Source organism: Ictidomys tridecemlineatus, chromosome 11 (assembly GCF_052094955.1).
Source record: "Ictidomys tridecemlineatus isolate mIctTri1 chromosome 11, mIctTri1.hap1, whole genome shotgun sequence".
Lineage (NCBI taxonomy): Eukaryota > Metazoa > Chordata > Mammalia > Rodentia > Sciuridae > Ictidomys > Ictidomys tridecemlineatus.
In genome coordinates, this window is record NC_135487.1 from 75,264,212 (window position 1) to 75,286,190 (window position 21,979).

Consider the following 21,979-nt stretch of genomic DNA (forward strand, 5'->3'; position numbering starts at 1 on the left):
TTTTCCATCTACCCTAGCTTTTATCTGGATCCTGTCACCTTGATTTGGGGTATATAGCCTGAAATATTTATACAAGAAATTTAAAATAATGCATCATGAATAAGCAGTCACGAATAACTTTCAAGTTTATTATTACAAATAGACCTTTCTTCTCTTCCTTTGGGGAACTAAGAGGAGGAAGATGCTGTCTGGTAGGGAAATAAATAGATCTCATGCATACTGTTTATTATTTTCAGAACTATATTATTGAAATTTTGATTCCTGAGCTCACACCTTTATAGCTCACACTTAAATATTTATTAAAATATTATAAATATTATAAGATATAGAAGCACTTGCATTACCTGTCTTGAATTGATCAGGGAATATCACACTAATATTGTATAACCACCCTAAACTCAGTGACAAACAGCCATAGTAATTTATTCCTGTTTAGGGATCTGCAGGTCAACTGTAGCTGGATCTCTCTTGGTCTGTGCCTCAGGCTGCAGGTCCACCTGGGACTGGTTTCTCTCTGAGCTGGGCTGGGAGGTAGCCAAGGACAGGTGCAGGGGTGGAGGAATCTTCTCCTGGCAGTGGTAGAAGTGGCAAGAGTCTGAGTCCAGCTGCACAAGCATATTTCAAGTTTCTATTAACAGCCAATTGGCTAAAGCATGATATATAAAAGTATAGCACATGCAATTTTTATGGTAGAATGCAAAATCAGGTCAACCCACAAAAAAAAAAAAAAGCAAATCACATGTCTAAGTTTAACATCAAAGGTCAAAAAAGTATACTTGCTTTTGTGGCAGTAAGGAGAGGGCAATAATCTAATCTACTACATTTCCTTTGACTAAAACCCACATGTTACCATCAGTATGTTAATGGAAACAACATAGAGAAAAACACCATGAAATCAAAGGTTTTTCCTACAATAATCTAATAACAGAATAGATCAGACAAGTATTTTTAGAGAAGAAAAAAAACTGGATGGGGTCTAAGGTATCAACATGCATGTTACATGCATGTTACATGGTGTACAACATGTTATTATTGAGTCTAAGTATAATAAAATAGCTATATTTTCAGATGATGATTTTTGAACAGCTGTATTTCATTTAGATTTTGTAATAATTCTGATCTGGCCTAAACTTGTCATCACAAATTTTCTAGCCAAATCAATATAAATAGAGGTTTTGTGTGTGTGTATGTTAGTGTAGTAATGGTGAGAAATACTTGAAAGAATCAATTTTAAGTATTCCAGGAATAAATTACAAATGATTCTTATCCATTAGTATAAGAGCAATCCTGTAGAAGTCTCTATTAATAATTTAACTTACTTCAGGGGCTGGAGTTGTGGCTCAGTGGTAGAGTGCTCACCTCGAACATGTGAGACCCTGGGTTCGATCCTCAGCACCACATAAAAAGAAATAAACAAAATAAAGATATTGTGTCCATGTATAATTAAAAAAATTTTTTAAATAATTTAACTTACTTCATACTACTATAATGATTACATAAAAAGAAACTTATATAGTCGCATGCCAATTCATGCTGCAATACATTCTGAGAAATACATCATAGACAGTTTTGTCTTTGTGCAAATATCAGAGTGTACTTCCAGAAACATAGAGGGCATAGGTCAATCACTTAACATGGACTCGTAATGCAATTAAGAGTTGTGACATACACAAGACATATAAAGCTGCTGCCAGCATAAGACAGCATACTGTTTTACAATCATTTTTTTGTTTATAATTAGAGTCTATTCTAAAATAATGATTAAAAGTATAGTAAGTATATGAACCCCTAACATGGTCATTTACTATTGTTGTCAAGTGTTACATACCATACATGATTGATTGTGCTGCAGTACTTTCATATGACTGAGAGCACAGGTTTGTCTACCAGTATCTCCACAAACACAGGGCTACAATAGAACAGCTATGTCATTAGGTGACAAGAAATTTTCAACTTTACTATGTTCTTATGGAATTACCATCATATATGTAGCCTGCCATTGATGGAGCTCAATGGTTCCAAAATTGTCACAAATTTGAGCTTATATATAGTCATGTGCATGACTGTATATAATTGATGGTATAACTAAGACTTTCCAATAATTCAGTTTGACTTCACACTTCCAAATTAATGACTTTTTTTTTTACTGTTTAGTTGTAACATTGGATTTGTGAAGTTAAAGAAAATAGATAATTCTTGAAAATAAATGTTTGTAAGTTGGACATCAATGAGTCATTTATGACTTTAGTATAACTAGTAACTTCTCAGCATTCAAAAACTAACCCAAATAATCTTGTTTATGATCTAATTATGTGCAGTCTTTATCATGACTTCCATATTTAGCTCCATAAGACCAGAGCTGAGCTGGCTATTTCAGACCTTTTTTTTTTTTAAATGTAGATTCCTGGGAGAAATTCTAAATTTGTAGATCTAGAGTGGAGGCCTAAGCAACTAAATTTTCTAAAAATCTGGCTAGGTAATTCCTAGACAAATTTTGGAACCACTGAGATCAAAATATATATGAAAGTGCATAATTTATAGGATACATAGGGTGGGAGAGTAGAAAGAGTAGTTTCAGAAGTATAACTGTGTATGTGACGCAATGATGCACCCACCTGTTTCTTTTCAAGGATGTCAACATTATTTCCTCCATCACAGGGTATAGCAAGTGTGTTCTGATTGGTCATGACTGGGGAGGCATGATTGCCTGGCTCATTGCCATCTGTTATCCTGAAATGGTGATGAAGCTTGTTGTTATTAACTTTCCTCATCCAAATGTATTTACAGGTGAGTTTGAGTTTTTATTAAGACATCTCTGCTAATATAATAAGTTGCTATTGTGTCTGACAGTTTGGATTAAGAACAGAAAACTTTGGTTAACATAATCTTTTAAAAATTATATGACTGAGCCATGATAGCACATGACAGTGTCAGATACCTTGGTTTGAAATCTTCCTGAAGGGCCTAAGAATATTTAACTTCCTATTTGCATGCATATTTTTATTCCTTTTTGGAAAAATTTTTACTGTACTTGGAGAGGGATAATGGGGAAAATGCAGTGACATTACTTTGAAAGTAATGAATCCTGACAGCCTAGAAATAAATTCTCTTATCTGACTTCTTTGGCTATTAGAAATAAAGTATTCTTAAGCAGTAATTCTCTCTATTTTTATATTATTTAATATTTTTTGCGGGGCTGGGGGTGGAACCCCAGGATGGAAACCTAGGCAAGCACTTTACCACTGAACCACACCCCCAGCCCTAAAGCAGCAACTCTCAAATTTTTAGTCCCAGGACTACTTTTTATTTTTTAACTTTTAAAATTAGTACATTATGATTATACTTACAGTGATATTTGTTGTTATATATTTTCATGTGTACACATGAAATATAATTTGGTCAATTTCATTCCCATTTCATTCCCATTCATTCTTTTTTTTTTCAGAGAGAGAGAGAGAGAGAGAGAGAGAGAGAGAGAGAGAGAAATTTTTTAAATATTTTTTTTTTTAGCTTTTTCGGCGGGCACAATATCTTTGTTTGTATGTGGTGTTGAGGATCGAACCCAGGCCACATGCATGCCGGGCAAGCGCGCTATCGCTTGAGCCACATCCCTAGCCCCCCATTCATTCTTTATACTCTTAAAATTATTAAAGATCCCAATACAATTTTGTTTATATAGGTTTTATCTGTAATAGTCACTGTAAAGAACTTAAAACTGACAAATTTTTAAAATAATTAGGTATTAATTCATTTTAAAGCCGTATTACATGCTAACATAAATAGCATATTTTAATGAAAACTAATTACAGCCTTCTAGTTAGTCTAAAACTACTAACTACACAAAACAAAATTTTAGTGAAGAAAGTTACTGTTTTAAAATTTTTGCAAATTTCTTTATATTTTTGCTTAGTGGAAGACAGCTGCTTTCTCATATCTGTGCCTTCATTCAATCTGTTGCAATATGTTGTTTGAATTGAAGAAATGTGGCCTCAAATTTGTAACTGGAAAAGGGAGGAATGTTTTAATAGCCTTTTCAGATAACTGTAGATCTTCTTCCTTAATACTACATACTTCAACATCAAAACTGGTGGTTTCTTGAAGGTTAGGAATCTGGAATATGATAGCATGAAAAGAATCTTTTCATATTCTGTTACATTAACATCCACTACTCTCTCAGCACCTTTTAGTGGTTTTGATGCTGGGGACTGAACGTAGGCTGCTCTACCACTGAGCTATGTCCCCAGCCTTTTTATGAGTCAGGGTCTCACTGAATTGTAAAGGCCTCAAATTTGTGATCCTCCTTCCTCAACTTTACAAGTAGCTGGGATTGCAAACATGTACCACCACTGTGTCTGTCTTTCTTTAGCACTTTGAATAGACCTTTTATCTATGCATAATCTTGTATCATCATGCATTGGAAGATATTGGTTCTGAGAGTTAAGCAGATCTTCAATAAGTGGACACATTTCATTATGTAATATCAAAAAATCACATCCATTAACATCACTCCAGTCTCATCAGGAAAATCCTTTAAGCTGGGCATGGTGGCATGTGCCTGTAAACCCAGCATCTCCAGAGACTAAGGTAGGAGTATTGCAAGTTCAAGGACAGCCTCAGCAACTAAGTAAGGCCCTAAGCAATTTAGCAAGATCCTATCTCAAAATAAAAAGGGCTGGGGATGTGGCTCAGTGTTTAAGCATCCCTGCATTCAATCCCCAGTACCTCCTGCCAAAAAAAAAAAAAAATCCTTTAAGCCTAGCATAATGGCTCACATCTGTAATCTCAGCAACTCAGGAGGCAGAGGCAAGGGGATGGCAAGTTCCAGGCCAGCCTCAGCAACTCAGTGAGATGCTGTCTTAAAATAAAAAATAAAAGGGGTTGCAATGTAGCCCCTGGGATCAATCCCCAGTGCCAAAACAAACAAACAAAAAATCTTTAGTATTGCAAAACTGTTAAGCCCTCAGTAGCAGGTGTAAGTTTTCCAAAAGTCTAATTTTCACTTGAAAGCTTGAATTTTATCAATGGTAAAAAAAAAAAAAAAATACTGCTGATGGTTTTCCTTGAAGTGAACAGACTTAATTTTCAAGAAATTATTTACCAAATACTCATGTTTCAGTGAGGACAGTTTGTCCTTCTTTCAAGTAAAAATGTGTTCTATTTTTTTTTTTTAAAAAGTGCTAATTCAACTCACTAACTGAAGCAATTGCAGACGTACTTTTCCTTGAGACAGCATTATATTGGGTATACAACACAACTACTCTGTGTGTACTTTCTATTTCATCACATGTAATATTAAAAAGATGTATGCTTAAAAGTCCTATCTGATAGAATTAATAATTTTTCCTATTTCATCAAAACCCATTAAGTGGAACTGGCACTTAATTAAATTAATTAATTTATTTACTACAAGTGTTCAGTGGTGAAAAATACAACTAGTAGTATTTTTTAGTGCCTGCACCTTGATTTGTCCTAAGACAGCAGTGACTTTATCCACCATGGCTTTTGTACCATGGTGCAAATTTCAATACAGTGGGAAAAAAAAAACAAATAATATCTTAGCATTGTTACAAAGTTTATTTGACCACCTAGATACTCTAAAAAGATCTTGGAGATCCCATATGAACTACTCTTTAAGAACCTTTGCTTTAAAGACAACTCTCTAAGTCTTAATAGTGATTAACAACCTGTTAACAATGTCCAGGCACATTTTTATTTGGTTTTGGCCAAGATTATATTATTGTCCTCTTTACCCTTGTTAGATTTTTCTGAGGCTCAAGTACTGCTAAGACTCATAACAGCCTTTAGGAAGCAAAATTCAGATCAACATATTTTTATTTCTTCCTCAAAATTAAACAAGTGAGGAAGAAAGTAACAGCAATGACCACATAAATACTATATATTTTAAATGTAAGCATTGAATTTTATATACATATGCAATTGACCTAACTCTGTTGAGGTACAGTAGGATGTTTACTTAGTATTCAAATTAACAGAGATTCCTTATTTTTTTTTTCCTCAGTTGAAATGGGGAGAAGTCATAGTACATGCCTGTCCAGTTGATCGGGATCCTAAAGTAAATTTTATTTTGGTGGATGTGCTACATAGATGAACTGTAATTGGTGATTTCAGCAAAAAGATATTTGGAAAATTTCTGGAACTATTTTATCGATCACAGTTTCTATCCCATCAGGTCAATATAAGGTTTCGAGTAACATGCCTTATTTTTTCTTTTAATTGTATTGATCTCTGTTAATGCAGGAGTGAATAAATCTTGTTCAGTGATGGCTTTACAAAAAGTCTAGCATAACAGTGGTACATTTAAAATTATACTTTTAAAAACTCCACCCATGTTGAATATAGTTACAAAATAAGAAAAGAATGACCTTTATAGGAAGGAAAATGAAAGTATAGTGCACAATAGCCAATGAGTATATATTTGCAATATATATCATCATATTACTCCCAGTTTAAAACTTCAGTATTTCCCCCAAAGCACTTAAAAAAATTCTTGCCACTTCAGTCCTACCTGATCAGATTTCTGTTTCTCTTTCCGATTCATCTCATGCTCCCTTCCCCTCCTTCACTGCACACCTGCCACTCTGGCCTTCTTTCTGCTGCTTGCATATTCTAAGTCCAGGACTTATTGCTGTTCCTGAATGCTTCTCCTAGCGCTTTCCTTTTTATCATTCATCAGTACGCAGCCGCAGCCTATATATCACATCTCCAGAGAGGCCTTCTCTGACCACCTCTACTGAGAGTCCCTCCACCTGATCCTACCATCACTCTAATATGATTACTTGTTTTATTTTCTTTGTGTCATTCTTACTCTCTAAAGTGATCTTTTAAGTATTTGCTATTTACTGTACAATTTCTTTGCTCTTAGGGACCTTTTCTGTCTTGTTCACTGCTAAATTCTATGGCACACAGTAAATAGTGAAATATTCATTGAATGGCTTTTCTAGGTATGTGAATAAAGTTATAAGAAATTCTTCAGTTGCTTTTGAGGGCAAATGAATAAGATGTTCAATTCAAATCAGTTAGAAAGGAAAAACTTTTATCATTGTGAAATTACATAACTAGGAATTCCTAAGAAAAATGTTAGGTGACTGATAATTACCTGGAGCAAAAACAATGTTTAGGCTCCCTTTTTTCCTCTGAGACTTCATACAGTGGAACTTGTTGGGGTTTTTTTTGTTGTTGTTGTTGTTTTGTTTTGTTTTTTTGTTTTTTTACTTAAAGTTCTGTAAGTTTTCTAAATAGTAGAAATACTTATGATAAAGTAAAATACATGGAAATTGTTCTAAAGAGAAATATACACAAACTTGATTCATTCTTTGTTGGAATTGTCCTAAAGGTGAAATTGTCCTAAAATGAAGTTTTTCAATAGAAAAAGAATTATACCTCTTGGATAAAGTTAATCATAACATTTTAATTGCAGAATATATTTTACAACACCCTGCTCAGCTGTTTAAATCCAGTTATTACTACTTCTTCCAAATACCACGGTTCCCAGAATTTATGTTCTCAATAAATGATTTCAAGGTAAGTCAACCAAATAATGCATTATTGTTATTAATGAAAAATATTTTTAGTGAAAGTCCATCTTTAAGAATGAAAAATTAAATAAAAATGATAAAACTTAATAAATGGTTTTAAGGACTTTTCTGTAGGCTTACTTATTTTTATAGTCTCTTTATATATTTGATTGTCTGGCTGTTGTTCAGTTGTTTTTTTTTTTTTTTTTGAGAGCTTGTACTCCTCAGGCATATCTCTTTTTAGAGAACATCTCACGGGGAGGCGAAGGATTATGAATACCATCTGAGAAAGTTTGACAGCAGTAGAAGTAGAAGCCCTTGGGAATAAACAAATCCCCTAAACAAACTAAGTATGCAGATATAGATATATGCCATGAACACTGATATGCAGATATCTTAGGACCTTATTGAATGCTGATATATCCAAAATGGTGTTAGATACTGAGTAAGTTAAATAAAAAAGACAACATTTTACTGAAAATAATTCTGTATATATCTTTGAAAGATAAGTAGTTGGGGGTGGTGATGGGGGGAGGGGGCAGGGGATTGAACCCAGAGCCTTGCACAAGCTAAGCACATGCTCTACCAAGCATAAGCCCAACCTCATTATTAGGTTTATATCAAACCTAATAATGAATGACAACTGCTTAATATCATTTAATACCTATTCAAATTTCTTTAATGATTTTAACTGTCTTGATATACCTCATTTGTTTGAATCAGAAACCAAACAAGGTCCACACATTCTGTTGGTGATTTTGCCCTTTTTCCCCCTTATTTTTATGTTTTAATTGAGACAGGGTCTTGCTGTGCTGCCCAGGTTGGTCTGGAACTTCTGGGTTCAAGTGATCTTCCTGCCTCAATCCCTCGAGTAGCTGGGACTATATGCATATGCCACTGCACCTGAATGTATGGCCTTTGAAATGTATTAGAGTTCCTTTTTTCTTTTTCTTTTTTAATACCAGTTATTTATTGAAGAACTTGGAGTATTCATTCTAGGGAAAGATCTACATTTTGGATTTGACTAATTGTTTCATCATAGTAGTATTTCATGTTCTCTAACCTTTCTCTCCCTACTTCATAGGTGCTGCTGATACAGAGGTTTAACTGGATTGAATTTTAATTTGACAAGAAACTTAATAGGTTGTGCTATGTGTTTTCTAAACATGTCACCTCAGATGCAGATAATGTCCAGTTGCCCTGATTTCAATAATACTAACACTGATCAGTAGGCTCACGCATTGTCTTCAACCTATCCAAAATTTCCTGAAAACCTTTCACCAGATGAAGCTTAGCATGCATTGATGATGACAGTCTGGATTTATTGTTTCAAAATGATGTGCAAAACATTGATTTTCTAATCATTCTTTGTGCTTTACTAAACCAGAATTCCATAAAGAATTTTACATCTTCTATTTTATTATTCTTAAATAGAGTTCACACAACAATGTCAGGATAAATGCCTTATTCTTTTATTAAACAACTTTCAGTGTAATGAGTGTATATTTGTTATGTACCAATCAATCACAGTTGTTATGTCTTTTCTTGATACTCTGATTGTCCCATGGTAGGCAAGTGGGAACCCTTGTGTCCCTTAAACCAGTGTCAGTACTTAAATGTTCAGGAACATTGACCTTAAGGTATTAGACTTACTTCTTATTTTCTGCCCTAGATCCGGAACCAGATATTTATCCAAGGTATTTTAGTGCCTTTTAGTAGGAAGCAGTATTTAGATTCCAAAATCTGGGTGACAAGGTGATCGTTGTTACTGGGTTTTCATTGCTTCTAGGTTTTCCCATTGCACAGAATTTGGACATACAGACTTATAAATCACAAGTTCTTATTTATATTCCCAAGGTAAATTTAAGATGACAGAGTTTTTACTTAAATTCTTTGATTTTATGTAAAACATTTCTGAAACAAAGTACATTCAGAGAGGGCTTGTTTGTCTCTGTCCCCTCTACCTCATTTCACCCCTCTCCCAGAGGAAACCATTTTGTTTGGTTTGGTTTTATCTTTCTGCTGTTTTTGTTTGTTTGTTGTACCACAGATTAAATGCAGGAGCACTTAACTACTAAACCACATCCCCAGCACTTTTTATTTTTATTTTGAAACAGGATCTCACTAAGTTGCTGAAGGCCTTGCTAAATTGCTGATACTGGCTTTGAATTTGCAGTCTTTCTGCCTCAGCCTCCCAAGCCACTGAAATTATAGGTGTGTGCTACCATAACTAGCTCTGCCATTTCATTTTTTTTAAAAAAGCAAATAGGTATCCATTTGTTTCCCCCTTCTTGCACAAAAATAGTATATCTTTTACACAAAAGATAAATACCATATTCCACCCTATTTTTTTCAACTTAATACAATATTCTGGCAATCAATCCTTATAAGTATAGAGAGATTGTCTCCACCTTTTCTTGGAATACTAAGAATACATAGTATACCACTCTGGGGCTATACCATAGTTTATTCAACCAGTACCCCATTGATGAACTTTCGATTGTTTCCAGTCATTTTCTGTAACAAATAATGTTGTAGTTAATCTTCATACATATGTCATTTTCATATTTTTGTAAGTGTGTTTTGGGGTTGAAATTTTTGCATTTTAAACAAGTCTTTCAGTTATTCTGATGCAGGAGGTTTAGATCCATACTTTGAGAAATGCTGATATAAAGCAGTATTTTTCAAAATGCAGGTGGGGACCCATTAGTGAGTCATGAAATCAATTTAGGAGCTTGCAACTAGAATGCAACTGGAATGTTTAAAAATTTATAACAGAATTTAATTGAGAATGTCATTGTATATTATAAGATTAAGGACTGTTTCTTTAAACTTTTGTTTTATATATTGCATATATTTCTGAAACTGATTTGAACTGAATCATGATGTAAAAATGCATTTGTTACTCTGGTATGGTCATAAAAGTTTGAACAACTTCGTAGGGGAAGAGATCGGTTGTCAGTAAACAATATCTACAATATTAAGGAAGGCTTTTTGGTAGGGGAAGCACTTGAGCTGGGCCTTGTAAAATATAAACAGACACCATGAAGATAAGACACTTATTCTAAGATTGCAAAGGAGATTAAAAGGGAAGAATATAAAAAATAAAGCAAGGAAAAAGAAATGCATAGAATGTCTTTGTAAACATTGAGGTATCAAACCTGACTAAAGCTGAAATTAAAAGTTGCCATTGCTATCCAATTTTAAAGTCAACGTTTTAGTTTATTACTAGATAACTGAATAGTTTTAATTATTCTCTTTCCACTTAAATTAGGCATTGAAACACCTATTTACCAGTCAAAGCACTGGAATTGGGAGAAAAGGGTGTCGATTAACAACAGAAGATCTTGAAGCTTATATTTATGTCTTTTCTCAGCCTGGAGCATTAAGTGGTCCAATTAACCATTACCGAAATATTTTCAGGTTAGTATAATTTCTTTTTGTTTAAATAAAACATTTCAGTCTGATCCTAAAGAGAAAATATTTTATTTTTAATATTTAATTCACCCTTTATCCAAAGAGTCAAATTCAGAATTCTGATTTTTTTAATAGCTGTGTAATCTTTTTTATGAAAAACTTCAAACTTGTGGAAAACAATATAATAGATAATAGGTAAAATAACATAATAGGTCCTCCATGTAGCTGTCACTTGTCTTATCCATAAAATTTTAAGAAATATATTTTTCAGTGCTGAGGATTGAACTCACTGAACTACAACACAACACTTTTTATTGATTTTGAGACAGGGTCTTGCTAAGTCACCAAGGCTGGTCTCAAACTTGTAATCCTCCTGCTTTGGGCTCCTGAGTTGCTGGGATTACAGGCATGCAACACTGAGCCCAGCTCAGTACTTTATATTTCTAGGTTATGTTAGTACCCAAGATACAGTTAGTACTCAAGATACACTGATGACCAAAACTAGATAAGGTTCCTTATTTCACAAAAGTTGTAGCATTGTGGGAAAATAGACATTAAGCAAGTAGTCACAGCAATTCAATGCATGGTCATAAATTAACAGGTTTTGATAGAGATGAGAACTTAGAAAATGGGGCATGAACAAAAAGTAAAGGGTGATTTAGATGTTGATTAGACAAGGTTAAGGGCAGGAGGAATTCTACTAAAAAGCATGGACCAAAAGAAAAAGAAAAAGCATGGACCAAAGCCATATAGAAAGATTCAGTGTTGTGGCTTCAAGTGATACAATTAAAGTCAATTTGGCTGGAGCACAGAAAGCAGGGATGCAGAGAAAAGTATAGAATAAGGGTGGGCCCAAAGGTAATTAGCAGCTGGCCATGCAGAGAGTCAAGTAGGACACATTAAGGATTTAAGATTACGCATGTGAAGCCAATGGAAGAGAGTTTTAAGCAGAAAAGAGTAATGGCCCAATGTGTATTTGGATAAGTTCACTCAGGCTATTATATGGGAAAATATATTGGAGGAGATTCAGAGTGAACATAGGGAAACCATAACAGTTCAGGCTAAAGATGGTGGTAGCTTGAACTAATCTGAAAACAGTGGAGAAGAGGAGAGATTAGGTAGATTTGAGAGATATTTAAGAAGTAAATTAGGAAAGGGGTTGGTGATGGGTTAGACGGAATGAGATGAAGAAGGATGTCCAAGATGGCCCTGGATTTCTGGCATGCACTTCTGTATGGATAGCCATGATATTTGCTGAGATAGAAAACACTAGAAGAAGAATATTTTTGAGGGAAGGTCATGAAATTTATTGATCACTGGCTGAGCTTAAGGTAATACTTTGGATATTCAAATAGGTAGTTGGATATTAAGGTGTGGAACTCAGGAGAATATCTGGAATAAAGATACAATAAAAGCTGGGAATCACTGACAAAAATAACTGAAGCTTTGGTTTCAGAAGATATTTTCTAGGGAAAAAATAGTGTAGAAGAGAAGAGATGGAGCTTTAGATTTGAACTCTAACCAGGAGAAAAAGATTTTTCTTGAGAATTAGCAAACTGTTTACAACCTGCTTAAGGAGGTGTAGGATTCTGAATTTATTCTACCTCTGTAATACTGGAAATCCAGGGGGCAGGAAGTATATTTTGACATAGTCTTAATCTGTTAACAATTCCTAGGAAACTTGGCAGAAAAATAGACAAAACCTTTCCACCTTCAGACCTTAAGACACTCTCACAGATAAAGTCCCCTGAAGATGAATTCATGATCCAAATTACAAAAACCACCCAATAATACCAATCCACCAATGATGAGAATCATAATATAATTGCAGCAGAACCCCTGTAAATTTCAAATAATAGAACTAATAGAAACTATAACGCGCGTGTGTGTGTGTGTACTGGTATTGGGGTTTGAACCCAGGGGTGCTTTACCTCTGAGCTACTTCCTCAGTCCTTTTTATTTTTATTTTTTAGAAGGACAAAATGTTTTATTTTAAAACACTGGAAAAACATTAAATGACAAATTTCTATTATGTAACCAGGAATGTTAAATATATGGAAATTGTAAATCTTCCAAATGTGGTGGGCATTTCCAAAGAACTAAAAACTGCAAATTATTCTACATTCTTCTCTAATAACAACATATAATGGTATAATGGAAATTACCAAAGCCTTACTAATTATTTCAAGTCGACATCTTTGACTTCAATTTAATTACACAAATAAAGTTTTGTTCAAGTTGGTCCTGACCCATGAAACTTCCAGTTGAATTTCAGAAATGTTAACAAAAGTACCTTCTTTCTTGCCTGTGAATGTCTGGGTATTGCAGTGTTGTTGGTTTATGTCCACTGCAGATACTGGTTCTAAGCCAGCGCAAGGGTCTTCAAGCATTGAAGGCTTGAAATAACTCATTAGACATTCTTTTTTTCTCTACTACACCCTGATCCAAATTGTGTGGGTATCTTTGGAGAACCCTGGGGGTGGGTTTGCACCTGCTCTGAGGAGTAGCAAAAGACTGCTGGGACCCTCGCAGGAGCTTGGAGCAAGAGTCAGGTTGGCTGCTAAGGGACAGAGACCTGAACAGACCCTGAGAAGCTGTTGCCCTGTTGCCTAAGAGTGGCTGCTTCAGTAGGGCCTAGACTGGTGCCCATAAGGTGGCATGTTGTCTGCCCCCTCCTGGGGTACCCCAGGGGTCGCTCCCACAACCCCAACCTCCTACAACTAGGACTGGGTAAGAAGGAGTTGGAGGTGGAAAATTTAGTAGGTGCACATCAGGAACCAATGCTGAAGACCTCAACGCTGCGTTCTCTCGTTGAAACTGCCCTCATTTTAAATTTTAAGACAGGGTCTCACTAAGTTGCTGAGGATCTCTTTAAATTGCTGAGGCTGGCCTCGAACTTTCGATCCCCCTGCCTCAGCCTCCCAAGTTACTGGGATTATAGGTGTGTGCCACTGCACCTGGACCTATAAAATATATTTAAATCACTATATGAAAGAATTAAAAAACAAGGGGCTGGGGTTGTGTCTCAGTGATAGAAAACTTGCCTAGTATGTGTGAGGCACTGGGTTCAATTCTCAACACTGCATATAAATAAATAAATAAAATTAAGGTTTATCAACATCTAAAAAAATTTTTAAAAATAAACAAGGAAAATCAGGCATAGTGGCACCCACCTTTAATTCTGGGTACTCATGAGACTGAGGCAGGAGGATCACAAGTTGGAGTCCAGCCTCAGCAATGAGACCCTATCTCAAAATAACAAATATAAGGACTGGGAATATACTCAGTATAGAGCAACCCCTGGGTTCAGTCCCCAGTACTAATAAGAGAAAGAGAGAAGAGAGAGAGAGAGAGAGAGAGAGAGAGAGAGAGAGAGAGAGAGAGAGAGAGAAACAGAATAAGATCAAAGCAGACTAGAAGTAGTTGGGGGGGGAAACCTGAAATAGCTTCTAGAAAATGAAATTATGGTTATTGAAATCTTAAAGTCCATAAGTGAATTAAATAGCCAATCACATAAGGTAAAGAGAATTACAAGTTGGAAGTTAGAGCTGAAAAATTTACTCAGCATGTGGCTTGGAGAGACAAAGCTATTAAATATATATATATATATAAAACAGGTTGTAAACTCTAGCCAAAGCAATCAGACAGACAAAAGAAATTAAAGGGATACAGATAGGAAAAGAAGAACTCAAATTATCACTATTTGCAGACACTATGATTCTATACCTAGAAGACTCAAAACATTCTACCAGAAAAATCTCCTAGAACATACAATCAATCAACAAGTACATGAAAAAATGCCCACCATCTCTAGCAATCAGAGAAATGCAAATCAAAACCACCCTAAGATACCATCTCACTCCAGTAAGATTGGCAGCCATTATGAAGTCAAACAACAATAAGTGTTGGCGAGGATGTGGGGAAAAGGGTACACTTGTACGTTGCTGGTGGGACTGCAAAATGGTGAGGCCAATTTGGAAAGCAGTATGGAGATTCCTGGGAAAGCTGGGAATGGATCCACCATTTGACCCAGCTATCACCCTTCTCGGACTATTCCCTGAGGACCTTAAAAGAGCACACTATAGGGATATGGCCACATCAATGATTATAGCAGCACAATTCACAATAGCTGGACTGTGGAACCAACCTAGATGCCCTTCAATAGATGAATGGATAAAAAAAGTTTGGCATCTATACATAATGGAGTATTATGCAGCACTAAGAAATGACAAAATCATAGAATTTGCAGGGAAATGGATGGCATTAGAGCAGATTATGCTAAGTGAAGCTAGCCAAGCCCTAAAAAACAAATGCCAAATGTCTTCTTTGATATAAAGAGAGCCACTAAGAACAGAACAGGAAAGAAGAGCATGAGGAAAAGACTAACAGTAAACAAAGACTAATGGGGGGAGAGAAAGGGAGAGAGAAGGGAAAGCATATGGAAATGGTAGGAGACCTTCAATGATACACAAAATTATAAGAGGTTATGAGGGGCAAGGGGGAGGGGAAAAAAGGGAGAAAATTGAACAACAGCAGAGGAGGTAGAGCGGGAAGATGGGAGGGGAGGGAGGGGAAGGATGATAGTAGGGGATAGGAAAGGTAGCAGAATACAACAGTCACTAATATGCCATTATGTAAAAATGTGAGTATGTAACAGATGTGATTCTGCAATCTGTATTTGGGGTAAAAATGGGAGTTCAAAACCCAATTGAGTCAAATGTATGAAAGATGATATATCATGAGCTCTGTAATGTTTTGAACAATCAATAAAAATAAATAAATAAATAAAATAAAGAAAGAAAAATCTCCTAAAACTAATAAATGAATTCAGCAAAGTAGCTGGATATAAAATCAACACCCATAAATAAAAGGCATTTCTGTACATCAGTGACAAATCCGCTGAAAGTGAAACTAGGAAAACCACCCCATTTACAATAGTCTCAAAAATAAATAAATAAATAAAATACTTGGGAATAAATTTAGTGAAAGAGGTGAAAGATATCTACAATGAAAACTACAACATGCTAAAGAAAGAAATTAAAGAAGACCTTAGAAGATGGAAAGATCTACCTTGTTCTTAGATAGGCAGAATTAATATTGTCAAAATGACCATATTACCAAAAGGACTATATTCAATGCATTCCCAATCAAAATCCCAATGGCATCCCTTATAGAAATAAGAAAGCAATCATGAAATTCATCTGGAAAAAATACTCAGAATAGCCAAAGCAATCCTTAGTAAGAAGAATGAAGCAGGTGGCATTACTACTCCAGACCTAAATCTATACTACAGAGAAATAGTTACTAAAACAGCATAGTATTGGTACCAAAATAGACATGTAGACTAGTGGTACAGAATAGAGGACACAGAGTCTAACCCACATAACTTCAGTTGCCGCAGTCCGGCTGCAGCAAAATAACCAGGGGGTGATGAATAACTTGTGTACATTGATACAGCAGGAGTGGGAGCCGTTTATTGTAGGACAACAGAGGTATTTATACATTCCACACAGCTTATCTTAATTAGCATAAACTAGATACATCAGTCAACCAATAAGGAATCTCCACACTTAATGGCTCACTTTTGTTACTTCACAAACCACTCCCTCTGACATTTTGCCAGGCACCATTCAGACTTGTTTACGAACTCTAACATTTCTCTGGCAAAATACCAGGTGTTATTTTGACTTCTTTACAGACCTTAACATTCAGTTATCTTGTATTAGACAAAAGTGCCAAAAATGTACATTGGAGAAAAGATAGTCTCTTCAACAAACGGTGCTGGGAAAACTGGAAATCCACATGTAACAAAATGAAATTTAATCTCTATCTCTCACCATGCACAAAACTCAGCTCAAAGTAGATCAAGGACCTAGGAATTAAACCAAAGACCTAATCTAAGTAGGCCCAAATCTCCATCATGTCAGATAAGATCAACTTTCTTAATAAATCTCCTGTAGCACAAGAATTAAAACCAAGAATCAATAAATGGGATGGATTCAAACTAAAAAGCTTCTTCTCAGCAAAAGAAACAATCAGTGAGGTGAATATAGCCTACAGAATGGGAGCAAATCTTTACCACAAGCACATCAGATAGAGCACCAATCTCTAGGATATATAAAGCACTCAAAAATCTTAACACCCAAAAAACAAATAACCCAATCAATAAATGGGCCAATTGCTAGTGGGAATGCAAATTGGTGTAGCCAATCTGGAAAGCAGTGTAAAGATTCCTTGGAAAACTGGGAATAGAACCACCACTTGACCCAACTATCCCACTCCTCGGTTTATACCCAAAGGACTTAAAAACAGCATACTACAGGGGCACAGCCATATCAATGTTTATAGCAGTACAATTCATAATAGCTAAAGTCTGAAAACAATCTAGATGCCCTTTAGTAGATGAAACTTTCAGTAGGGAAACTTTGGCATATATGCACAATGGAATATTGCTTAGCATTAAAAGAGATTAAAATCATGGCATTGGCAGGTTAATGGATGAAGTTGGATAATATAATGTTAAGTGAAGCAAGCCAATCCCAAAAAACCAAAGGCCAAATGTTTTCTTTGATATGAGGATGCAGACACATAATGGCTATTGGGGGAGGAGCATGGGAGAAATGGAGGAACTTTAGATAGGGGCAAGGGGATGGAGGGAAAGGGAGGGGGCAAGGAGGGAGGAATGATGGTGGAATGAGTTAGACATCATTATCCTAAGTACATGTATGAAGACACGAGTGGTGTGATAATATTTTGTGTACAATCAGTGTCTTGAAAAGTTGTGCTCTGTATGTGTAATATGAAATAAATTTCATTCTGCCATCATGTATAACAAATTAGAATAAATTTTTTTAAAAAGAAATCCTAATGTATATAAGCATATTCAAGCCTCTGACAAGTCTTTTAATAAAGGGAGCTTTCATTGTTTTGAACAACAACAAAAAAACCAGGTTGTATTTTACATGGATGCTAAGATCTAAGAAAATATATATATATAATATACTAAGAACTTTTGGTGTATGTGTGTGTGCATGCACACACTCATACATACACTAATATTTTTTTCTGGAAAAATTAAAGAAATAGAATGTATTAAGTTTTTTTAGTATGTATTTTTTTTAGTTGTAGGTGGACACAATACCTTTATTTTATTTTATTTTTTTGTGGTGCTGAGGATGGAATCCAGTGCCTCATGCATGCAGGCAAGCAGTCTACCACTGAGTCCCAGCCCCAGCCCTATAATAGGTATTTTTAAATTAGTAAAAAGGAATAAGAAAACTATCAGAAGAGGGCAAAAAGGATAAGAAATAAAGAAGTCAATAACAAGCACAAAATATAACAAAACAATTTCAGTATGTCAGCACAATCAATATTAATGTATTAATCTTTCTAGTTAGTAGAAAATATTAGATTGGGTTTTTTTATTAATTCCAACTGTGCGGTGTTTATCTGTTGCAAAGAATAAGTATTTAAAGTGGTTGAAAGAAGATTTTAGAAAGTTATAGCAGGTGTTTGTTTTATTAAATAAAACAAAATCTCTTAAATTCTTTGACTGAAATCCAGGGGGAGTAATGAGATTATATGAATTAAGGGAAAAGTAAATTCAAGCCTTTTATTGCACAATGACAAACTTATACACATATAAACATTTGTAAAGAGCACATGAAATAACACATTTTCATGCAAATCTCAATTTTGGATGGAAGATAGGTATGATAGTTTTTTTTTAATGTTCTCATTTTATTCCTTAATCAGCAGTAACTTAGAGATACAGAGCAGTATGTTTTAAGTAACTATAAGGGAAAATATTCTCATCTTTCTGAAGTAAGAGAACTTCATTAGGAGAACCAGCATTCCCAAGAGGGAGCAACAGAATCCCGTTAATTAGGGGTGAGGGAGAGAGAGAGAGAGAGAGAGAGAGAGAGAGAGAGAGAAAATGAATCTGTGAACAGCAGACCTCACAGTATTTTAAAAGCAAAGACAAAGTTTTAAATAAGAATGCTGTAGTTGGGTAAAGGACACATCAGACCTTCTGAAAGCACAATTGACCCACTCTGAGCTATAGGATAAGAAAATTCAAGTACTTTATTAAAAATAAAGTTTATGACATATAATAATCCATAATTCACAATAAACCAACTATGGAATCAGCCTAGATGTTCATCAGTGAATGAATAGATAAAGAAAATGTGGTATATATACACAATAGAGTTTTATTTGGCCATAAAGACAAATGAAATTATGTGAATTGTGTTGCATGTATCACTGTAGTATGATGACTTTAATTCTTTAGCTGGGTCATATGGTGGTTCCATGCCTAGTCTTTGAGGAACTTCCATAATGGAAAATCCCAATTTAAACATACTCTGTTAGACATTGTGAAAAGAAGACTTGTTTCAACTCATATTATGCCACCAATATAATTTTCATACCAAAACAAAATAACAAGAATCATTAGATAAGACAGGAAGATTACAGTCAATTTAAGTTAAACATAGATACACAAATTTAAAATAGAATATTATCAAACTGAAAGACCAGGCTTGCACAGCAGAAACCTGCAGGCCTAGCTGTTTAGGAGGCTAAGACAGGAGAAGCATTTGAACCAAAGAGTTTGAGACCAGTTGGGCAACATAATAAGACCCCCATCTCAAAATGAAATTATCAGGGGCTAGAGTTGTAGCTCAGTGGTAGAGCACTTTCCTGGCATGTGTGAGGCCCTGGGTTTGATCTTCAGCATCACATATAAATAAAAGATCCATTGACAACTAAGAAATATTTTAAAAAATAAGAATAAAATAAAATTATCAAACTGAATCCAGTATGCATTAAAAAATTAAAAAAGAATGATCCAATATTTAAAAATCCATTAATTTAGTTCATCACATTAAAAGATTAGAGAAAGTAATATGATCACCTAAATAAATTAAGAAAAAGCATTTAATAAAATTTGACACACATCCATGCAATAATTCTTAGTAATCTAGAAAAAGAGGATTAGGACTGGACCTTAGGTAAGACTAATTCTCCCAAAGGGATATTTCTAGGAAATTGACTTTTGCTTTAGTTGATTGTCCAAGATAAATAAATAAATAAGACATTTCTCTGGTTGTCCATGATATAGAGTCGCATCATTTGTGCAATCATACATGTACCTAGGGTAATGATGTCCTTCTCATTCCACCATCTTTTCCTACCCCCATGCCCCTTCCCCGACACACTTCCCCTTTGCCCAATACCAAAGTTCCTTCATTCTTTTCATGCTCCCTCCCCCCATTATGGATCAGCATCCACTTACCAGAGAGAACATTTGACCTTTGGTTTTGGGGGATTGGCTTACTTCACTTAGCATAATATTCTCCAACTCCATCCATTTACCTGCAAATGCTATAATTTTATTCTCTTTTAATGCTGAATAATATTCCATTGTGTATATATACCATAATTTCTTTGTCCATTCATCTATTAAAAGGCATCTAGTTCCACAGTTTAGCTATTGTGAATTGATCCGCTATAGATATTGATGTGGCTGCATCACTATAGTATTGTGATTTTAAGACTTTTGGGTATAGACCAAGGAGTGGGATAACTGGGTCAAATGGTGGTTTCATTCCACGTTTTCTAAGGAATCTCCATACTGCTTTCCAGAGTAGTTGCACCAATTTACAGTGCCACTAGCAATGTATGAGTGGACTCTTTTCCCTGCATCCTCACCAACACTTATTGTTGCTTGTATTCTTGATAATTGACATTCAAATAAATAAGACATTAAGAATGTTTTGCACCAGTTATTTGTACCTAGAGAACTGTAGGTCACATGAAAAGATTCTCTAGGAATTAGGGCCAAGATGATGCAATTCCTTTGCTTTATGTACCATCCACAGTTGTATTTTTATCGGAAACTTGGGAGGGTCTGAGAAGACCTGAAAAAATAATGATAATTCATAAATAATGTATTTATACAGAGTTATCTGAGATAATAATATGTTATCTCCTGCTTTATGAAACCATCTTTTTTAAGTTTCCTTTTTCTTGTTCTCTATGTTCCATTGTCTTTCTGTTAGTCATATTATGGTTTCATAACAACAATGAAGAAGGGAACTTCTATCTACCAGAATTCTACAGCAAACATTTTATAATGAAACACTGAAAACATTCCCTTTAACAGTAAAGGAAAAAGTTAGGCACAGTGGCACATGCCTGTAATCCCAGTGACTCTGGAAGCTGAGGCAGAAGGGTCACAAATTTGAGGCCAGTCTCAGCAATTTACAAGGCCCTATCAAAATTAAAAATAAAAAGGTTTTGGGGATATAGCTTAGTGGTAAAGCACTCCTGGGCTCAATCCCCATAACAAATAAATAAAAACAAAGAACAGCATGATGGTGTATGCCTGTAATTCCAGTGACTTCAGATGCTAAGGCAGGAGAATCACAAGTTAAAGCCAGTCTCAGCAACTGAGCAAAGTCCTAAGTAACTTAGCAAGACCCTTTCTCAAAAAACATAAAAATAAAATAACAAGGGCTGGGGATGTGGCTCAGTGGTTAAGTGCCCCTGGTTCAATCCCTGGTACCAAAGAAAGAAAAAAGAAATTTAAAAAAATTTTCCAAATAAAGAATAGACAAAATTGGCTGCTGCAACTGCTTCTATTTACCACTCTTTCAGAAGTCTTAGCAAACACATAAGAAAAAACTTGGAAAAGGAAGAAACATAACCATGAAAATTCATAGATAACGTGTTTATATGTCTAGAGAAGCAAGAGAATCTACAGAAAAATAATAAAATTAAAAATCATTCATCAAAGTTGACATGAGTTCAATGCACAAAATTATAATCTTATAAACCAAAAATAGTTTAAAAAACATACTTTCTAAGTAGATGTCCATAAGAAAGCAACAAAAATTATGAGGTATATAGGAATAAATCTAACGAAAGATGGTCTTTATGGACTATCAAAATTACTAGAAGACTATAAAGACTACAGAATTGGAGCAGCAGCTATTTACCAGTCAATAGAGGAATATTTTATT

General features: G+C 34.9%; 1 protein-coding gene and 1 long non-coding RNA gene across 4 annotated transcripts in view; one reads left to right on the plus strand and one right to left on the minus strand.

Annotated features, from left to right (window-relative positions):
• The window catches only part of Ephx4 (epoxide hydrolase 4), a 41,680-nt gene that overhangs the window by 12,613 nt on the left and 7,088 nt on the right, over window positions 1-21,979 (plus strand). For all 3 annotated transcript variants that reach the window (XM_040288988.2, XM_005327735.5, XM_040288989.2), the window contains exons 4-6: window positions 2,659-2,787; window positions 7,439-7,542; window positions 10,810-10,958. In XM_040288988.2, the coding sequence (XP_040144922.1) occupies window positions 2,659-2,787; window positions 7,439-7,542; window positions 10,810-10,958 (382 nt within the window). The remainder of the gene's footprint in view (window positions 1-2,658; window positions 2,788-7,438; window positions 7,543-10,809; window positions 10,959-21,979) is intronic.
• LOC144368133 (uncharacterized) lies at window positions 108-6,710 on the minus strand. The gene is made up of 5 exons (XR_013427906.1): window positions 6,527-6,710; window positions 3,348-3,431; window positions 2,616-2,730; window positions 1,320-1,388; window positions 108-605 (listed from the first exon to the last, which is right to left on the minus strand). It is a non-coding gene; the product is annotated as an uncharacterized LOC144368133 (long non-coding RNA).